Source organism: Thunnus maccoyii, chromosome 15 (assembly GCF_910596095.1).
Source record: "Thunnus maccoyii chromosome 15, fThuMac1.1, whole genome shotgun sequence".
Classification (NCBI taxonomy): Eukaryota; Metazoa; Chordata; class Actinopteri; order Scombriformes; family Scombridae; genus Thunnus; species Thunnus maccoyii.
The window spans coordinates 17750489-17772910 of NC_056547.1; the positions used below are offsets into that span (position 1 = coordinate 17750489).

Sequence of the window (22422 nt, forward strand, 5' to 3'; positions counted from 1 at the left end):
AACTGCCCCGCTTATGTCTCTCACACACACAAACACTGAGATTTAACTCTTCGTACCACTGTGTAGTTTTCTCAGTGGGTGTGTGTGTGTGCTTAGCATACACACAGGGAGTAGGTGGTGCTTTGTCGCATGCTCATAGCATGCTTTGGTCTCTCACTGTTTGGCTCTCTCCCTCTCTCTCTCTCACGCCCTCCCTCCCTCTCGGAGCCACTGCACCATGTTGGATACAAAGAGCTGAGGGGAGCTGAGGACCGGAGTGTGTCAGTAGCATGGGAGCTAATGCAACGTTGCGCAGCAACGCAGCAGCCTATTAATCAGCCCACCGGGAAATACAGAGGCAAATGAGTACCGAAGACTAAAGACTTGGCTATTTCCGATCCAAATAGGCAAATTAAAATGCTAATGAAAGAAAGGGAACCACATGAAAACGATGCACGGCTGAGCAGCCCGTTGCAACGTTAATCGTCACTTATCAGGAGCTGCTAAGCTGTCTGGTGGTTGTGGACGAGCAACTAGACATCAAAAGACAGACAGAGACAGACAGACAGGAGGACGGTGTGTATGACTCTAATTCTTGTGCGCTCACATATATCGGCTAACACTTTGACAAGGAGACATTGAGACATGTTATTGAACATGGGATATTGTGTCTGTGTTGTATTTTTTTTTTCCATATCAAGCATGTGTAGCCAAGGTGTACCAGCACTGCTCAGTGCGCAGGAGATGTTTGAGGGTTGTGTGAAGCTATTGTTCAGCCCTCATTTGTCTGTGGATTGTGAGAGATATTTGACTTATTAACATGCACACAGTCCTACCTGTAAAACACATGACTGAACAGATCTGGCTCGTGTGTGTTTGTGTGTATTTGGTGCTGAGCGAGATGTCAGGAGGACTGTTGTCATGTTGTTGCTGCAGCTTCATGAGTGTGACTGGCATAATAGACACACCCACCCACCGACAGGCAGGCAGGCAGGCAGGCTGTCCACATGTTGCTGCTGATGATACTTTCACTTGGGATTCACAGCACCTCGCCTGTCTCTATGTCAAAGCTCTGGGCGTTGTGTGTGTGCGCGTGCGTCCATCTGCAAATGCATTTTCTTTGCAATGAAAATAATTTGAGTATAATTTTCCTTATTCGGTCTCGTTTGAGTGTATCCGATTCTGTAAGTGATTTTATTGGCTTTGTTCTGAATGTGTGCGGTATGTCTGTGATTCGCTCTAACCTTTCTTCTTCTCTTTTCTCTCCAGGTTACAGACGATATTCACTCGTTTTGATGAAGCCTTGAATTCAGGCAACATGGCTCTCAGCCTGAGTCACGGTCAGTGCATTTCTCTTATTTATTTTGCCACAGTCGCTTTGGGCTTCTGAGAGCCACCAACTCGAGACATGTTGTCAAGATGATTTTGCTGTTGTCAGGTATTGGGTGTGTTTTTGTAGAGAGAGAGATAGAGAGAGAGAGAGAGAATGTGTTTGCGTGTGTGTGGTTGCTTGTGCATCTCTGAATGTGCATGTGCTCTTGTGGTTGTGTCAGTTTGTTGCCATGAGCTCCTGTAAGAAGACCTAACAGGATTAATGGTTTAATCTGTGTGTACATGTGTGTGTGTGTGTGTTTTGTGTGTGTGTGTGTGTGTGTGTGTGTGTGTGTGTGTTGCTGTGGGTTTTCCAGTAGAGCTGAAGGCTGCTGCTGAGTACTTGGCTGTCCAGCAGTAGAGTGGACTGTGGACCTCTTGGAGCCTCAAACTCAGCCAGTGTTGTTTGACAGTGGAAAGTTTTAGCTGTATTGACGAGACCCCTTTTAAAGCAACATTCTGCTTTGTTGTTTTCAAGGAAAACTTGGTTCAGCTGCTCTTTAGGGATTTTCTGAAACCCATGCAAGAAGGGAAACTGAACAGCTGAACTGTGATTCTCAGACTCTGTGATTATTAAATGTTTGTGGAAAGCCTTTACTGAATATAGATCCACAAAGTGGTCTCTTTGGATCGTTGTCAAGAGAAGCTGTTAGTTCATATTGTGCTGCATCCACCAACAAATTAATTGTTTTGTATGGATGCACCAATCTGATATGCCCGATAGGCATCAACACCGATTATAACCATAACAAGCAGAATGGGTTTTGGCTTTTATGTGACCGATTCTGTTTCCTTGTCAGTGTTACAAAATTGAAAGTTTGCACTGTCAGTTACATTTATTCAGTCATGGCAGACCATCATCTCAGTTTTCATGCCACAGCGATCCCTGGATTCATGTTACCTTACATACAAATGATCTCAAACGCAGTGAGGTATACAAATGTTAAACTGGGGAAAAGAGAGCACTGGTATCGGATCTGTATTTGGCATCAGCAGATAACCAGAGTTGAGGAATCTGTATCAGGAGAGAAAAAGTTGGATCAGTGCATCTATATTGTTTTACCTAAATATCTACCACAGCATCGATTTCTCATTAGTTAATATGTTCAATTACTACAATCATGTCATTCCATATCTCCATCTAAAAGATAATGGCTTTTTTATGTCTGAGTTGTTTGACTTCTCACCTGGAAGCGTGAACATTAGTAGATAGCATACTTTCAACAGCAGCCAATAATGCAGAATGACTGATTACTGTAGGTTTATTATGGAAGCTGAGTGAACATAATGACAGTATGTCAACATTTTCAAAAAGCATGACTGTGTGTTCACATGAATGAACCCATTTTCGACTGTGTGGTTGTAAGTTAGGTCTGTGCTCGCCGTGAGGTCTTTTAGGTCTGTTGTTGTCTAGAAGAGGTTGTCAGTGGCTGTTTGTACCTTTAGGCTGCCCTGTCACTGTATCTATTTGTCTAACAGCGACCTCAGTGGTCGGTGCCTGGTCGGCTGTTGCAGCCTGTTTACTTGGAAAGAGAAACAAGAGCTCAGGGCGTGTTGTGGGTGTTGTTGCCATGATGCTGTCTCCGGTGGCAGCAGAGTGATGGAGGAGGTGTTAACTTTAACTCCCACCTCCCTAAGGTGTAGAGCAAAGTTGTGTTTTGGGGGATCTAGATAGCTACTTGTGTAGTTGTTATGATAAAAAGATAATGTGATTGCTTTTTCACACTCTTCTGTCATGTGCTCCACTGAGCATGAAAGCAGTTCTTGTCGTTATTTAAATGGAATAATCGTTTTAGGCTGTTGGCTCGTCACTTTTCATGTACAGGGACAGGGGAAAGATAATGCAAGACCAGTGAAAGTTTGAGAAGAAACTGGCTTTGATGGTCGACAAAACATGGAGTGGTACTGGTGGTATTGCTGTGTTTATCAATATGGATTGTCCCATCATTTGTTTTGTGGAATTAGGCCTAACAGGACCCACTGGTTTAAAAGGCTGTTTCAAAAATTACATTAGCAGCTGTGCACACAGGTAAACCCATGAAAGTATTTGTATTATTGCTTTAATTTTCTTTTATGTGTTACATGTGCTGCTTTAGAAACTCATCACAATCTCTTGACGACAAATCTAAACTCCCCGAGTAAACCTGAAGTGAAGGTGATAACGGGTTCACTACTCAGCTTCAACAGGGTGAACTTGCTGTTGCTGGTCGGCCTTGGCTGCTACCTCAAGTGCACTTAAACCTCTTTCTTCTGGATGCCTCAGATACTACAGCTTGCCATGTCACAGTTGGCAGTTCAGAGTCACACTACGGTAAATTGTTGGTGTTTGTCAGGCTGCATTCACATCCTTTCTTAGTGCGGCTGCAATGAACAATTATGTTCATTATCGATCTCCTGATTATTTCCTTGATTAATCAGATCATCTGTAAAATGGAGAAAAATGCCCCTAACAATTTTCTAAATCTACAAGTTGCTTGTCTTGTCTGAAAGATTTCGGTTTATTATCACAAAAGACAAAGAAAAGCGGCAAATCCTCACGATTGTGAAGCTTGAACAAGGTCATTTTTTGCTTGAAAGATGACTGATGATTATTCAGTTATCAAGATAATTGCTGATTAATTTTCCAATGATTGACTAATTGAATAATTGACTAGTTGTTTCAGCTCTACTGCCTAGCCTCCTAAGCTTGCATGCAATCCATAAATACGCTTGACTGATTTTACTCTTATTCAAAAACAAAAAGCCAATTTGAATCCTCCAGCTGAATAAACAAATAACGTCGGAGTCACCTAGTTTCCCCCAAACCGTTCCTGCACTCTGAATTCATTTTTGCACTCGAGTAACATTGGTCAGCCCGAAGCTCACGGTTTCCTCTATTTTTGTCGAGAAAATCGCCCCAAAAAGGGTCGTCGGCAGTAGTGTGATGAGCATGTGTGTGACTCTGGCGTTTTGCTCTCAGCACTCAGCAAACCTAGCAAGAATTCAAGGTCCAAGTACAGGACTAAAACACACACACACGCACACATAAGTTCTTACTTGCCCTTGTCCCACATCTCTTTTAGGCCAGCTCTTGGCGTTTGCTCTAAAGGGTTTTTTGGAGGCAGCTGTTGCTGAGAGAGGAGGAGAAAGGGAGGAAGGAAGGGAGGGCAAAAGGATTGAGGGAGGAAGCTGACAGAGATCTCTGGCAGTAGCCGAGTCACAGCGCTGTGCCTATCACTGCCTCTCCCTGATTCATCATGACAGAGACAGAGAGAGATTGAACAAACAAGAGAGGAGAGGAGATAGAGGAGAAAACAAAGGAGAGAACAGAGGGAGAGGAGTGAATACGGACAAAGACAACTGGGAGTTTTCTAACCATAACACACTGTAGTCATGGCAGTCGGGGATGATGGCGATGGTAAGTGCGTGGACGTGCGTTTTAATCTCATCGGCTGTAGATGCTGGCACTCAGACAAAGGCTTGTCAACATATGGTTTTAGATTGAAATCTGCTTAAACTCCATGCACTTTCACCCCAAGTGCTCCGGCTCAGATATACATTAGATCTGTGTGTGTGTGTGTGTGTGTGTGTGAGAGGGAAAGCTGAGGTTTCCCTAAAATCCTAAAATGTCTCCATTATCTTTGTGTGTGTCTAGATATACAATGCATTTCTTTTTTGTGTGTGTGTGTGTCAGAAATAGTTTTTTGTTCTTTTATTGCTTTTTTAAAGTTCTTATAAAAGAGAGAGGGGGAAATATTTGGGAGAGATGGTTGTTGTTATGAGTTGCAGCCTGAGGCCAGACTTGAACTCAGGACATCAGTCATGCTTACATAGTGCAGTATGCACCTCGGCCAGCTGAGCCAACAGGAGGCTCAGAGTCAATATTCTGCTGGGATTCATTCACAATTTCTCCATTTGGTTCGGTTTAGAAAGTGAAGACGTTTTCTTCTGGTTCTTGGTTTTTGGTTTTTTGGAATACTGTGATTTATGTGTGACATAATATAGAAGTAGTCTCTCATTTTCTGCTCTTTTTCTCTCCCGCTTACTCTCTATCTGTTGGTGTAATATGAGGTCAAGTGTGTGTTGTTCTGGGTTGGCAGCCTTCCTGTCTCTCAGTGGACTGACGTGTGTGTGTGTGTGTGTGTGTGTACATGCCTGTTAGGATTTTTGCATCATTGCCACTGATTGATGTTTTCTTTACGATCGAATAATCATTTTGAAGACAAGATAAATTGTAGCTCATGAAGCTCATCCAGACTCCAGCCTTCAAGAGTGGGTTTCCACTCACATTAGTCTAAAATATCCACCACAGTGTGACAGCAGCATTTGTTTGGACGGATGATAAATTTAGATGCAACATAATCAACATGGCTTAGAGAATTTAGTGTCTTCTTTCTGGTTGTTATGAAAACAACTTCTCGAAACATTTCACTTAGTGGTGCTTTGAGCTGTCTGTTATGCTTGGCCCAAAGAAAATGAGCTTTTAATAATAAATTTAGGTAATTTATTGCAGTTTTAAAATATTATTTTAACTTAAACTCACCAAAAAACCCCAAATCACCAACATGCCACTTAGACTAAACAATGATAGCCATAACTTAATGTTCATATAGACATATAGTGGAGGGAAATGCACTTTTTGAGAGTAGAAAAATGTCACAAAATATGAACCTTATCATGAACTTTTATCGAGATTAACGTAAATGACAAATAATTGATCGATTATTTAATTGTGTAAATGGTGTAGTGTGTGTGTGTGTGTGTGTGTGTGTGTGTGTGAAGCGTGTTCCTGGTGTAAGAGGTTCATGTGTAAGAAAGTAAAGCATGTCAGTGCCGCTGGCGCCAGGGTCTTGCTCTTACTTAATGTTGTTTGGTCCTTTCTTAAAATGTTCCTGTGTGAATGCACGCGCACACACACACACACACACACACACACACACACACACACACACACACACACACACACACACACGTCATAGAAGCCCAGAGATATTTGGTGCATTGCAAACTGACCATCAGTAGCAGCTTTCATTGCTTGCATAGTCGTTCAGTGTTGACAGGGACTGACACACACACACACACACATACAGACACACACACACACAGAGACACACACACTCACTTGCAGACATGCTCATTCTGCTTCAGTGCATCTCCGGCTCTGCAAAGGAAACCATGACCCCTTTTCCAGGCTAGGCTGGTTGCCATGGCAAAGCTTTCCTCCTGAATATTATGGTTTATCCCTCTCCTCGACTTGGAACTGGGACTCAAATGATACCTGTGTGTGTGTCTGTGCTTGTATGTGTGTGTGCACAGTTTTGTTATCTCATTGGGACCTTTTCTGATATAAACACCGACCTTGTCAGGACCAGTAGTCCTCATGGGGACCAAAGCCCCGTCCTAATGAGGCAAAATGTCATTTCTGAAGACCTGGTTAAGGTTAGGCTGTTCAGAATGAATGGAAGTCACTGCAATGTCCTAATCTGTGTGTGTCTGTGTGTATGTTCATTTAAGGAGATCATTCTCCCTGAGCTGGGCTGGAAATGGAGCAGTCTGTCTCTTATTAGAGAATCCAGGCCTGAACCTCAAGTGTGTCTGTCTCTTTACTCCCCTTTTCCTCCATTGTTCTCTGTTCTATAAACAACCGAGTGGTTGACAGTAAAACATCTGCTCATCTGTCTTTCTTATGTTTTCAAAATAATCCCAACGTATGAAATATATGACCAGTGTTAATATATAATCAGTATTTTTGGAAGCACAGAAGAGCATGATTGTGTCCTATAAGATGATTGCCTTTTATATTTATGTTGCATGTATTACTGTGTAAGAACCTCCTTTTTTGCACTGATTAGTGACCATTTATTACACTGTTTAGTTATTTAGTCTTTGTGGTGTTAGCTGATGGTTACCTTTTATAAAATATTGTTGCAGTATGTTTCTCATTGTGTGCGCATTTTAATGTGATTTTAAAATAGTAAGCAACCAATTGCTTTCGCAATATCATACTCTTGGTTTTGGAATTATTTTGGTCATTTATTAATCGTTTAAATCGTCATCTTTAAGCAAAAAAATGACAATTATTCTCTGGTTGCAGCAATTAGAGGATTTGCTGCTTTTCACTGTTTTATGTCAATATAAACCAAACTTTTGTGCCAGTTCTTGCACTGCTGCTTGTGTTTTTTTTTCTTTTTAGCTGTAGTCATTCTCATATGAGTGCTACGCAGTATCAAAATATGTTCGGTGTGTCATCTTTTGCATGGGACTGGGCACACTGTCACATGGTCGTGAGTGGGAATATGTGACTTTGCCTGTTCCCCCGCAGCTTACAGCAGATCAGCACAAACACAGGCTCTGTGTCGTAAGTCTAATTCCTCGGAAGATGTCTGGTTATGCTCTTAATTGCATGTGGAGATTTTCAGCCGTAATACAGCGCTTCAGCTGATAAGATGTCTCAGGGTGTTTAGAACATTAAAAACGAAGGAAGCTTTCTTCACTTGGTCATATAGAGGTTAAAGTAAAGTTTCCATAGAATGAATGTGACTGTATATTTTCTTTGGTGAAGAAACAGGCAGGTTTTTAGTAACAGAGAAGAACAGTGATGGCTTTGAGCTCCAGTGTGTCAAATCTTTTGCACACCATCTTGTAAGCTTATATGGCTGATCTAAAATATCCCGACTGGCTGTGTTTCCTTGCTGCAAAGCTTCTTCTGTGGTTCAAGACCTTTCAAATCTTTTTTTTTTTTCAGTATTAAGCCGACTGATGCTGCTTCCAAATTATATTATATACTCTCTCGCCATCATTTGTATTTCATTGGGTCTGTCGGTTAATGTGATCTCCGCCAATCAGGAGTGAAAAAAGGCAAAACTGAGCAGTAGTGAGTGCAGATTTACACATGTACGGTATGTGGAAGTTTGTTTCTCTTTTGGTCCAGTTTGATTATAGACGGCATACAGTATGACTGTCTTTACTGTTTTTGTGACCTTCAGTTCATCTAGTTTTCAAAAATCTTCTCAAAAAGCCTCCATTTAAATTTTGAAATTTACAGTGACGGTTCCATCATATCGAGTATTAATTTAGAAATTACATTTACATTCGCAGGTCTAAACAGTCGCCCCTAACACAAACCAATTGAGTCATCACTGTTGAGTCGAGCAACTTTAGATGTCACTCTGTTGCTCTGATTTTTCTTCTCTTCGTTGTCTGTGATGCTGAAAGGTGCCGTGTCCCCCCCCCCTTCTGTGTGTTTTTTGGGATTTGGCATATATGAACCATGGAAATCTTTTGGATTTCATTCAGTTGGAGCAGAGCCAGTGGTGCCACCATGTGGTCAGAGCTGAAATTTTGCTTTCCTGTGTGTGAGTGTGTGTGTTCACAGATCTGTTATTTAATCACTAAATGACTTTCTCAAGCCTGCGACCATATCTGAGTGTTTCGGTTGGTCTGTCTTCCTCTATCGTTCTATCTTTAGAGAGAGACAGAAACAGAACAACAATGTGGTCACTTCCTCCATCTCTCCCTTCATGTAGATTGTAATAACTCTGGGTTTATTCCCACATGGGTTAAGGATTGATGAATTTCTACAGTGATTGATTATTGCTGGGCAACTATCAGGTCTGTATCTGTTGTCTTCTCTCCTCTTTTCATCCTCTTTTTGACTCTTCTCCTGAAATGGAGAGAGGGAATCTCGGCCTGGTGTTTCCATGGCAACGCCGCCTGGTGCATGGTGGAGCTGATATGTCTCACTGTGTGTGTGTGTGTGTGTGTGTGTGTGTGTGTGTGTGTGTGTGTCTGTTTCTTTTTCTGTGTATATAGACTTGTTATTTGCATGTTGTGCCATATTTCTTGGCAGTGTGCGTATCCATGGTGATGTTGATGCTGCCGGAGGAGCCTTTTCTCCCCGTCAGACCAGAATCCATCCTAATTTGATAAATTAATATAATGTCAGTGAATAAACAGTGAATTCAACTGTTGATTCAAGTAAATTGGAGATGTGTATGTGTGGAAGTGGGCTTACTGAACATCTTTTTTTTTTCCCGTTTGATGCTCTGTTCATTTGAGAAGCTGGTCTGCACACAGGTCGCCATGGCAACAGCATTTGTGCAGTCTGCTCTCCTCAAGGGATTCACTCTCTGTCCCCCCCCACCCCCCACCCCCTCTCGTGTCTTTGCTCTGCCCTTCACCCTGAGACATTTACTCCCGTGGGGTCTGACTAGACAAAAGCGGGATATGCTAATCATGCTAACAGTGATGCTAATCAATGCTAAGCCCCGTGATGCATGTCGGAGTGTTGCTAATGGACCCGTGGGTTTTACTAGAAAGCAATTAAATTCACTAAACTGGTTTGTCATACAATGAATTAATGCAGTTCTTCTAGTGTTTTTCACTGTATTTTGTTTGCATCCATTCCTCCTTAAAAAGCCTGTTAATAATGTTTATAAGTGCCGCCTGATAGTCCCCTTGGCCCCTTGAACTTTGACCTGATGTTACTGACCCATAACAGTAATTGTGAACCACAGAGTGCAAGATAATGCGCTATTATCTGCCTGTTAAAACAAGTTTGTTTTGGTTGACTGGAAGAGGAGACATCATTAAAAATGTGCTACTTGCTACATTAAAGGAACCAAGACCCAGACAGGTGTGTGTGTTGCATTTAAATATGTTACATAAGACAGTGACACATAATTCATTTCATTTTGACTCTGTGCTTCTGCAGAGAGAGATTTGAATTGAACCGTGATAACTATAAAGTAGATTTTTGTGCGAGTTTACATGTATATTATTTTTGTATGTAGCTCTTTTTATACACAACCCCCCAATTTAAGGCCTGTGCAGCTGAGCATGTACAGTATTTCACTTACTAAAGACCAAACTAAAGGCAAAAATAACCTCAAAACAAGCCAAAAGTAAAGACTGCTGCAGTACAGAACTGGCAGAGCATCATCAGGCAAGATACCAAGTCTCCTGATTTCTGTAGGTCAAAGACTGAAGTCTGTCATTGACTGTAAAGGATGTGTAACCCAGTTTAAAGTATGATGAGTTCATTTTGGGTCATAATAGATCTGCCTAATACATTTTGTTCCCCTACAAATGAGTTAATATTTATATTAAGGGTTACAATTCCTCCACAGCTCATCTGATGTGGATGTAAACACTTTGTATTAAAGCTGAAAGTTGACACCCTATACAGTGATTCATAGTCAAGTGTATGCCAAGACTGCACTGTATATTTGTGTGTGTGTGTGAGAGGGGGAGAGTGGGAGGGTCAAGGCCTCAGATGGAGGGGTGTGGTCTTCTCCCCCCCTTCACCCTCCCAATCACCCCGATCATTGCAACATCACCCTTTGTTCTTTTGTGTATGTGGAGAAAGAGAGAGTGAATGAATAAATGTGTTTGTTGTCTCACAGGTAAATGGAGCAGCATAGACAGTGTGTTTAGAGGTTGCTGATGCTGTGTGTGTGTGTGACAGAGAGAGAAAGGGAGAGAGGGTGTAAGAGCTTTAGAGTGTGTGTTGTCAATGGTAATGAGTTTAGGTTAGCTGGTCTGGCAGGGACACAGAGAAACCCTGTTAATATTCCTGGGGTGTCTGTGTGTGTGTGTGTGTGTCTCTCCCTTTTTCTTTCTCATCACACACACACATTCATAGTCCTGCCTCCGCACTGGCTGCAACACCATGATGTCACCTCTCGTCTGATTGGCTGTGAGGCTGCTGAGGGAAGGAGGAGAGATGCTGGGAGAGAGAGAGAGGGAGGGATAGAAGGTAGATAGAGGGGAGTGAAAGAAAATGCCGGCACTTGTATGGGTGGAGGGGTTTTCGGACGATGGCGCGAGGTGTGCCTTAGCCCCACTATGAAGTGTGTGTGAGGTGTGTGCGTGTATGTGTCTTGGGGTACGGCTTGCAGAAGAGGGGGGACCCAGTTACCACGCCCTCCCAGAAGCATGAGGCGACTTATCTGCCAGCGGATCTGTGACTGTGAGTGCAGGGACGGCCATGGGTGTGTTGGTGTGTGTCGATGTAAATGCTTTACAGCAGAAGATGTATACGGCTGGTTCTTTACATCCACCTAACAGTTGTCGAGCCCGACACAATAGCCTCTGCAATGACAGTGGAACATATGGCTTGTAGGTACATCCATGCATGCGTGTCATTGATTTTTGCATGTTGACTCTGTGTGTGTGAAGGTAAGTTGATGTATGAGTCAAGGTGTAGGGTGGTGGCTTTGGCGCATTTCACCGCGGTTGGTTGTCAGAGCAACCGGAGCGCAACTGCATTCCTTTGCCAACAGTTTTAGTTGTGCGTCTGTATGTGTATCTGCACATATCGTCTTCCACAAGTGTTTTCACTGGTAGATACACGTTCTGCACAATCGTTGCAAGCGTGTCTCAAGCTTCAATGCTAGCTCGATTTCTGCTAGTATGCAGATTGAGCGTTTGGGCTCCAGAGAGTTCTGTCAGTCACTGTTTGTATCGTTGGACATCTTGACCATCAGGATGTGTTTTTGAGCTCTTAGAGGTGATCGTATCTGTGTGTGGGTTTGCTTTTTCTTGTTTTGTAATTAGTATTGATTTAGTGATTCCTGACCAAGCTCTCTGTAAACTGCAACCTCCGTTCTTCTCCTCTCGTCTTTACTTGTCTTTTTACCATTCACTGTCTTCTAATAGCCTTAAACAAGAAAGGTGCCAATTAAATCAAAGGTGCGGGCAATGAATTGCATTTAACTTGTTTTAACATTTTAGAAACCTGATTTACTTTATTGACACTTTTCTTGTGAGAGTAGCTGTCAATAGTTTTTGTCATATTTTTGTCTCATTTTCCCAGTAGACTAGTTGTGTTTCTTCACTTGTTGAGTTTATTTTGAGTCAGTTGTGAAGAAAGAAAATAATACATTTCACAGTCTGAAGACTATTTATGGCCTATATTTGATTAAATAATTTACAATATTGTGTGAGGTCTGTTGTTTTTTATTATGTAAAATAAAAAACAAAGAACCTGGTACAGCAACATTTGAAAAGACTGAAAAAGTTCCTCCTTAGCTACACTCAGGATGTTAACACTTCTGCTCTCTCTTCTTCTTTCATTCCAGATCGTAGTTTTGAGGATGATGACAGCGTGGATGGGAATCGTTCTTCCTCAGCCCAGGCTGCCTTCAAGGTCCCCAAAGTTCCCAAGAAGCCTGCAGAGTCCTCTGCTGCACGCAGGCCCAGCGCTACCGGTGGCAAGCTAGGTACTTAATTTATATTTCCACACATTGACAATTCAAACACACAGCTGAGTTCTTCTGTCGCATCTGAGGATGTTAAATTTGTAATTATAGAAAGTGAGCGTCCAATTTTCATTTATTGTTTATTTTTGCAGAGACAGCACACAATTAAGAGTAATTGCACCAGAGTTAGCCAGCAGCTAATTAACATCTGTTGTCCCTGCGCAGGTAGACAAAAAACAACCACAGAACAATAAATATACTACATAAAACAGCACAATACAGAAAAATCTATCAGTGTGAGGTAATAAATATAGTCAATATGATATAAACAATAAAATATATACAATACAATAAACACAAAGCATTCATTGGTGGTGACACTTTTGTGCTGACTTTAGCCAAAGCTTGAGGCTGGTTTTAAACACTGCAGAGATTCCTGAGACTCTGGTGTTTGTTGGTATGAAATTCCACTTCCCCACTTCTTTAACCGAGAAAGCAGATTGACCAAAGGCTGTCCCTCTGAACTGCCGTACCGACTGCGGTCACGTCTAGTAGATGCTCTAGTCCTACCGGTACTGCCACTACCGGGATAGACCAGGCATCCTCTAAGAGGAGGCGGTGCGACATTATGAATAATTTTAAACATCAGACATGAATCAGAATAAAATGAGAAGTTATCAGAATTGAGGAAATTATATTTTTTTCAGGATATTAAAGTAATGGTGATCCCTTTAGGATTTGTTTATAGAGTGAGTACACAGGCTTGAGTGCAGTCACACCTGCCAGTCATCAGGTTGTTATGAAGTAAGACAAATGGGGGAAAACCTCTTTTGCTTTGCTTCAGCTTTGCAGCGGACGGAGACATCTGGTGCCTGAATGCTCTTAGAATTATTCAGAGTAAACTTAATATTGCTGATCACCCCACTAATTATTTTTTTGAAGGACAGGTTTGTGTCAATTATAACGTTTAGGTATTTAACATGTGTCACAGATTTGATGACTTCACCATTAATTAAAATATCAGGATTGACTGAATTATTGATCATGGAAACTGTTTTGCTTACATTAAGGGTCAAGCATGAATTGGCTTGCCAATCCGACGCCTTGCTCATTGCAGCTGTCAGCTTGGCTGCAGCATATTCTTTAGATCTTGCATTTAAGGTAAAAATCACAGTATCATCAGCATACATTTACATAGAAGACTTGAAGACTGGTGGTTAACTAGTGGCTCCTTTAGGTGAGTGACTAACCGAAATTACTAGTTAATGTCTTCTATGTGGTAGATTCGATAGCCAGTTTGTTCAATAGTGTCAATATTTCTTATTATACAGAGATAATTGAACATACGGAAACTGAATTTAACAGTTTTATTCTGTACAGACATGAACTTAATTAACTTAATTAACTTAATTAACTGGCAGCAAGCACTAAGACTGGTATTATTCTGGTCAAATAAGAAGTTGAGCCACTACAGTAGAAATTAACCTACACTGTGACATTTATATCAGTACAGGCAGGAAACTTGAATCATATTTTCAAAAAAAAAAAAAAAAAAAAGAATTCCCAAACATTTTTTTAGCTACTGTTTTCTTAAAACAATCAACAAAATGATTGGGTATGAGCACTATCTCATCTGTACATACACTGCAGTTTGACATTATTTTATATTTTTATATTTGGGTGGGAAGTGAATCAGTCTCAACCCAGGTGTCTTCCCTCTGTGATACGATTTTATACCTTTAATGCCCTCAGCAAGATTTCAGTGAAGGTCAGATTTTTCCAGGATGTGGTTCTTGGTCAGCGTATTATTGGTGGTCACAGAACAGGGGCAGACTATCGGGGCTGCCAGAAGAAGCAAATAGACTTGATTAAACAGACGTTGCAGTGACATGCTGCTCTGCATCTCAGAAATCTGATATTCTTATCATCAACCTCGTATCTGTGACCGCCTTTGAAATAGTTTATATCATCCTTCCCGTTGAGAGAGCTTTCTCTCTGCCAAGTCTCCCTCCTGCTGTAGATGTCTTTGAGTGATATGTTTGCTTCGCCTTTGCATGTATTGATTTTTCCCGTCTTGCTCTCTTTGGGAAGAAAGCCGTGTTCCCACAACCGCGCGGTCGATTCCTGCTGCTGTTTCTAATGTATCTGTGTCAGCACTGTCTTGCATGCATGTAGCCGCACACTCATAGCTGCAAGTGTTTTGCAAGCAAGCAGTCTGTCTGACTCCTGCTACATTGCTCCGTTGGCTGGAAACACAAGATCGTAAACTCATGTCACTTGAATCATTACAGTCTTATTGATCGTAGAGCGAACGTGAGAGGCTGAAGCCAAGGCATGCTGGGTATTCACACACAGAACTACAGATCTAAGACCTTGACTTTATTACGTTTAATGTGATGAAAAGGAAAAGACCTGATTTGACCTTTGCTGCATGTTGGCGATTTTCATTCGCTTGCTTGTAACGGGTCACAGCTGTAAACACGGGTTGACATTGTGTTTTTTTTTTTTTGTTTTTTTCCCCTTTAATTTTCACGAATGAGTTGTCTGGCATTTTTCCTGCTGTATGGGAATAGTTTCCATGATGGCGGCGATGGGAGGCACTATCGTCCGCATTTGCATTTAGATGACAGTACGCCCACACACTCTGGCAACACCCGACAGCAAGACTCAGACAGAAAGAGAGAAATCTCAATTTTGCCAGTGATCGGCATAAAAAAAGTGAGTTAAGAGCTAGGGAAAAAAGTCTAAATCTAAAAAGTCTGTATCTGGAAGAATCAAGTGCCAGCAGGGCCTGATTTCTCCAAGATGGTTGCTTTATGTCAGCAGTCTTCAGTCACAGCAGCACAATTTATTTCACACCGCTGGCTAATGATTATATCTCCACATTATGATGTCTCAATTTTGTTTCCACAAGTAACAAAATACTTTTTGTTTTACACTTCTAGCATTTTAAACACTTTTTATGATTAAATACTTGTTTCTCATATTAAAGTTAGTTCTCACAATTATGAAAGAATAAGCTGTCAACATCATTATGATTATTGTAGCTGTGAACGTGCACCCTGATAACATTTCATGACCTGTTTACAATATGAACATTTCCACTTCATAAAGCTGGCAATAAAAATAATTGGAAATGACGATGGAGTGCTGGTAGGTGCTTTCATGGACAGGCTGCCACCACTTCCCTCCCTCGGAGTCACAGAGAATTGTGCCTACAGCTAACCATCTGGCCGCATCGATGTCTCCCAGCTCTTTAAGGGCCATGTAGAGTTTTGACATGACATGTCTTTGTGGCAACAGCCTGATATGGAAACTAACCACAGGGAAAAGGAGGGAAGGATATATTTCTCCTTCATTCCTCCTTTTGTTTATACCCAGCTCTCCTCCACCATGTCTGCGCCTACCCTCCAGCAGCCTCTTCTTCTCCTTTGAACATCTCTTTAACCCGTTGCACTGTTTTAATAATCTTATCCACCTGGATTGGTTTGCTTTTTTTCCCCCGTCTTTCCCTTCTCTTGCTCCAATCCCAGTGAGGAATTTAAGGAGATGTTTCCCACAGAGCTTCCAGAGATATATGATTGACATGCCCATTACTGCCAGGAAGTGCATTAAAAAAAACAGGCTGCTCCCACCGACTTAAGTTTGTGTGTGTGTGTAATTGAAAGTGTGCTTGTGAGTTAAACCAGAATCACAAACCCAACCAGCATAAAAAAAAAACCTTGAATGCAGATACGCTCACATATACACACAAAAATTAATTGACTCTGTTCTGACTTTCCAGTGTCCAAGGAAAGTGCCGGGGCGGTTGATGAAGAAGACTTCATTAATTCCTTCACAGATGTCCCTACTGTCCAGGTAAACACATAGAAACATAAACAATCACACACTTTCACAGCTTTTAATAACAGGACAATATTTATTTTGCCCTTCACATATTTACTCCCCTCTCTCCAATTTTTCTTGATTCTGTCTCTATGAAGATCTACTCATCGAGAGATCTCGAGGACAACCTGAATAAGATCCGTGAGATCTGCTCTGATGACAAACACGACTGGGACCAGAGAGCCATCGCTGTCAGTGGATTCATCCTCAACAATCTCTCTAATTATATGTCATTAAAAATAATCACCCCAAACTCTGCCTCGCTGCCAGTTCACAGACATGAATTCATGAATGACTATCACTTAATGAAATTAACTGGCACTGCAGTAATGCTTCTGCTCCATTTGATCATTGTTGGTAACTGTCATGTATTTTTTTTTTTTTTTTAACAGCTGAAGAAAATCCGCTCACTGTTGGTGGCGGGCGCTCCCACCTACGACTGTTTCTACCAGCACCTACGGCTACTAGATGGAGCCTTCAAGCTGTCGGCTAAAGACCTGCGCTCACAAGTGGTCCGAGAGGCCTGCATCACTGTGGCGTGAGTGTTGTTCACAAATACTTCATCACTGGAGGGAAAATTTAACAAAATATACAAAGGGTATAGGATTTACCGTATTTTCCAATTGGTCACATCAATGTTGTGAACTTTTTATTCTATCCTCGAGGTAAAAACAAGGTAAAAGTGTTGTCAGTGTTACGTACGTTTTACCACTGCTCTGGTTGTGTTCTGTGTTTATAACTTTGTGTTTTGGTCTGCGTGTATGTGTAGCCACCTTTCAACGGTGTTGGGGAACAAATTTGACCATGGAGCGGAAGCCATCGTCCCAGTCCTGTTCAACCTCATCCCCAACTGTGCCAAAGTCATGGCCACCTCCGGTGTGTCAGCTATCCGCATTATCATACGGGTGAGATTTGCAAACACACATTTAAATTCATTCTGCAGATTTTTTTTTTGTGGTCTGTACAAATGCTACTGCTTGTAGTCAGATTTGTTGCTAATTTTTTCCTTTCTCATCTCTCACTCTCTGCCTCCCCTCCTCCCTGCAGCACACCCACGTCCCGAGGCTCATCCCCCTGATAACCAGTAACTGCACTTCAAAGTCTGTTGCTGTTAGAAGGTGAGATTAACAAAGTCACTACAATTATGAAAAAAACGATTGTGTTAATTAGCAGTTCTCAAACAATTAACAACTATAAAATCATGATTAGTCTGCTTGTCATGATGCTGTTAAGTAATGTTTTATGACAATAATGAAAATATGTTATCTCCAGGCGCTGTTATGACTTTTTGGACCTACTGCTACAGGAATGGCAAACCCACTCTCTAGAAAGGTGAGGACTGATTTCAGCATGGTTTCGAGTAAAGCTGTGATCAGCACTGCTGTCTCAGACCTGATTTTCTTCCTGTTCTCACCGTGTTGCATCCCCGTTTCTCTGCCTCACAGGCACACAACAGTTCTGGTTGAGAGCATCAAGAAGGGAATTCGAGATGCCGACTCAGAGGCTAGAGTGGAGGCCCGCAAGTAAGACACGTGCACGCACGGGCATTTCTGAAAACGATATTATGTGAAAGACGAGTATTGTTAAATATCTCACCATTCTCCTTTTCTCCCCTTGATTTTTCTCTCTTGCTTCCTCCCTCTGTCATCTTTCTTCTTCCATCTTCATCCTCCCGCTCACTTTTCTTCATCTCTCTGCCCTTTTGTCCTTCCATCCTTCCTTTCTGCTTTCTTCCTCTCTGCTATCTCTTCCAGGGCCTACTGGGGTCTGAGGAACCACTTTCCAGTGGAGGCAGACGCTTTGTACAACTCCCTGGAGTCGTCATATCAGAGGACCCTTCAGTCCTGTCTGAAGAGCTCTGGCAGCGTGGCTTCACTTCCCCAGAGCGACCGCTCCTCGTCCTCCTCTCAGGAGAGCCTCAAGTAATCAACCGCTATAGTTAACTTTTGAGCTCTGGGTTTGCTTTAAGGCTACATTTGGGTCTTGAAGATGAAGAAGTAAGGGGTGAAAGTTAGTTAAGCAAGACCTGTTTCAAGCATCAGTTGTAAGCACACCTCTGCTGGACAATTTCCCCAGTTTACTTTCCTTTTCCTCTTCTAATTTGTCTTCTTCTCAGCCTTTTCTTTTTTGTCCGCATCAGTAAAGAAAAAGTGTGACTTCATCCACAAGTGTTGATACTTTGCAAATGCTGAACAATCAAATTGCTAGCGGGTCATTCGGGGCATCACATAGTGTGTACGTATAGTCTAACTCAAGCGTTTTGGATTCGTTACTTTTTTTTTGCCTCGTCTGCATTATATTTCACTGGTAAACTTTATACCAAAGCACGCTGAAATTAGAGCAAAGTAGATAGACGTGCTTTCCTGCTACACTACATCTTATTATAGACTTGCTGTCAGTGAATACTGTTTAGTTTGAAAGCATATATTTTGAAGTCTGCGGCTGGCGCTCGGGGAATAAGCAGCATTACAGAGCTGGTTACAAAAGGTTATAATAAAAAATCTATTTGATGCAGTAAAGATAAATTATGATATGTGCTATTTTGAATTCTTATTTTTCTCAAATATAAAAAGACACCAATCATAAAAGCATATGTTGGTTGAACTAAACAGTTAAAATGCCTAGATTATTGACTAGAAGAATTTACATCTTTTAGTTAAATTAGCACTTATTTAAATATCTTCCCTCACATTCATCACCACACTTTCATTTTGGAAATTCCCTCCCTCTTACTCTTTAGTATGTATTTGTTTACATGTAAAATGTGAGTTTTCCTTGCACAATGCTTGCAGTGTAATTCTGCTGCTTACTTAAGGGAGATATTATTGAGCTGTTTATATTTTGTCATCAACGGGAGGAAAAAAAAGAAAAAAAACGTTATTTCTTCATCACCCAGCACCACATTATCATTTCAGGGTTTTTTTTGTTGTTGTTCGGTTCTGTTTTGTTGCGTACTGACCTAATTTTCTCCCTCTTTTGTCAGTCGGCCTCTGTCTTCTAAATGGTCAGCAGCTCCAGGGCGAGGTGAGTCAAGCGCGCACGCACACACTCGCGCACCACGCAACGGCAGATACATGCAAGATCTCTCAAAAACATAATCTCACTCCTGTGAAAACACACACACACACTACACTGTGACACACATCGGTTCCCACAGAGCCATTTCCCATCATGCTCATTCATATTTGCCTGTTGTCCGGCCCCGTACAGCCACATCCTGTTCTGTTTTTATGTCACAACACATGTGCGCATACGTATATGTGTCTGGCCGTTTGTGTATTTTCTGTATGGTATCAATATGTGTAGTGTGGTGCCTGCATGTGTTTGTGATGTGTGTGTGTGTATATATATATATATATCCCTTCATCACCTCCCATCCCTTCTCCAATACATTCCTCCTCCTCCTCCTCCTCCTCTTCCTCCTCCTATATCCCATCAGTCCCTGCGGGTTCAAAGGGTGGGGTGTCGTCGGCCTCCCTGCAGCGTTCCCGTAGCGACGTGGACGTAAATGCAGCAGCAATCGCTAAGCACCGGCACGTCGGACAGGCCAGGGGAGCGGGCCGACTGCCCCCTGGCTCCTACTGCTCACTGGGTAAGGGCGCTGTCAATCAAGGCGGCTAGCTGGTCAGACAGTGGTTAGCATGTGATCAGCGAGATGTCAGGCAGAGACGGAGGCTCCCGTCTGAGGAGTCCTCTCAGATCAGCTTAGAGGTAGTACTTCTGAGGTTAAAGTCGCTCCTTCTCTTGCAAAACACGCCACAAAAAAATGTTAGTATGGACCCACATACACACACACATTAACACTTCAGTGCTTGGACTGGCCTTTTCTCCTCTCCTCTCCGTTACTCTCCTCTCCTGATGCCCGCTCATTGCCTGTAAATGTATCCTGAATGTGTTTGGGTGCATGATCTGTAGATGAATATCGTCCTGTGTTTGTTTGTCTCTCTCTCTCGCTCTCTCTCTCTGTTTCAGTATTGACCATCTCTGTTAAACAGATGTTCGGTTACTAATACACACTGTGTTCCTTTCTTCTTCTTCTTCTTCTTCTTCTTTCTTCTCTCTCTGCTCTTTTTTCTTTTCTGTCTCACATTCATTATTTTTGTGTTTCCTTCTTACTGACACTTTGTGTTCAATTCTTTAACACATTTTCCCTTCTTTGGTTTCCTTTTGTGTCTTTTACTTTTAATCATTGTTTCTATCAATCCTTTGTTTTTCTGTTTCCCTTCATTTCTTCCCTTTACTTCCTTTCACTCCCCCCCTCTCTCTCTCTATCTCTTTCTCTCTCTCTGCTCCTAAAGATGATGCCTCTGATAAAACGGATGGTAAGATCATCTCACTCTGCTTCACCACTGACAGCCTACTCATACTTTTCTTTTTTTCTTTCTGCTCTTTTTCTTTCACCCTACTCACTTCATTCCAGTCCATGTTAACTCCCTTTGTTGCAGTGTGTGGCCACAGCGCCCCCTGCTGTCAGTCTCTCACACTCAGTCCTCATTCACGTCACGATCCTTCCCATCTCATCATGGATCAAATGCTTTACACATCTAAGATAATCTCCTGCTTTACAAAGGATTAATCTTGTTATTGATAAAGAAATTGACAATCCATCTACACCTGCGTTAAACTGCATCATTCAGTTATTTAGTGTTTATTAGGATACTCAGGGGTATTGTTTTATTACTATTATAGACCGATTAAATGTGATATTTACAACCTGCTCCTTCTTTGTCTGTCTGTAGGGACCAGGTCAGACAATGGTAAGATTGTGGTTAGGTGGATGTGTGTGTGTGCGCATTTTAGGGATGTTCTAGTTGTAGAATCTGAAATGACATCCAGAGTTTTTCTAAATATCACCATCTTCCATCACAGATCTAACATAAATCGTGCAAGAGCATCATGTCTTTGAATAACGTCTTATGTTAAAGCGAACAATGTCAGTGAAGTGTGTCACAGTTAGAGGTGAAACAGTTATTTGATTCATTAATCCGTCAGTTATTCAGTTGACAGAAAACTAGACAAACTATTTTGATAATCGATTAATCTGTTAAGTTATATTTTCAAGCAAAATGCGAAACATTTGATGTTTACAGCTTCTCGAATGTGAACTGCTTTTCAGTCAACATCTGGGTTTTGGAGTGTTGATTGGACAAAACCAGCAATTTAAAGACTTTCACTATTTTCTGATGTTTATAGACCAAACCATTAATCAATTACACAAGAGAAATAGGCAGTTTAATTCATTATAAAAATAACTGTTGGTTGCAGCCGTAGTTGCAATAACATTTCACCTCCTCACTGACTTGATAGTTTCATCAAATCAATCAAATCCTTAGAGATGGATCACTAGATGGACCAGTTTCAGACTTAAAGACTGTCCTTACTGAGACTGTTTCTTAATCTACTGAAGCATCCCTGGTGTATATATATCTGTGTGTGCACCTGGCTGAATGTTAGTGTTTAGTTCAGTGTTCAGCAGCTTCCAGCATTAGTAGCTTTTACTCAGCTGTAGTGCTTTTTAGTTTCTGGGCTTCGTTCAGCTGCAAACAGTTTAGCTGTGCTCGCCAAGAGAGTTCTGTATGGTTAGGATGTGTGCGTTTGTGTATTTTTACCGTTTTCCCCTCTGCATACACACAGGCCGCGTACGTACCAAGCAGCCGTTGTCCACCGCCAGCACCGTGTCCAGCCAGGTGGACTCCCGAGGACGCAGCCGCACCAAGATGGTCTCCCAGTCACAACGTATGTACCCGCTCACATAGCGTTGCTTGAACCCACAGCTGTGAGTGAAACATTCTGGGTATCAGGTCCACTTACTACATCACACACACACAGTAACAGAGATGGTGTGTGAGCCTCTTGGAGTGTGTGTGTGTGTTTGTACTTTCTCAGGCTCTTGTTGTGGAGTTTCTTGACTTGTTGCCGTCACGGTGACAGTAAGCTCCATGTACATGTTTTTGTGCCTTCAGGTTCCGACGAATCCGATTGCACACCAGGTATTCTGTGTATGTGT

General features: G+C 41.9%; 1 protein-coding gene across 17 annotated transcripts in view; it reads left to right on the forward strand.

Moving 5' to 3' along the window:
• Positions 1-22422, forward strand: part of clasp2 (cytoplasmic linker associated protein 2) — a 59827-nt gene that overhangs the window by 17938 nt on the left and 19467 nt on the right. For all 17 annotated transcript variants that reach the window (XM_042435364.1, XM_042435368.1, XM_042435369.1 and 14 more), the window contains exons 7-19: positions 1249-1319; positions 12411-12551; positions 16315-16388; positions 16514-16606; positions 16808-16953; positions 17185-17320; positions 17463-17533; positions 17688-17747; positions 17861-17938; positions 18170-18337; positions 19399-19439; positions 19855-20007; positions 22050-22151. In XM_042435364.1, coding sequence (XP_042291298.1) covers positions 1249-1319; positions 12411-12551; positions 16315-16388; positions 16514-16606; positions 16808-16953; positions 17185-17320; positions 17463-17533; positions 17688-17747; positions 17861-17938; positions 18170-18337; positions 19399-19439; positions 19855-20007; positions 22050-22151 — 1334 coding nt within the window. The remainder of the gene's footprint in view (positions 1-1248; positions 1320-12410; positions 12552-16314; positions 16389-16513; positions 16607-16807; positions 16954-17184; positions 17321-17462; positions 17534-17687; positions 17748-17860; positions 17939-18169; positions 18338-19398; positions 19440-19854; positions 20008-22049; positions 22152-22422) is intronic.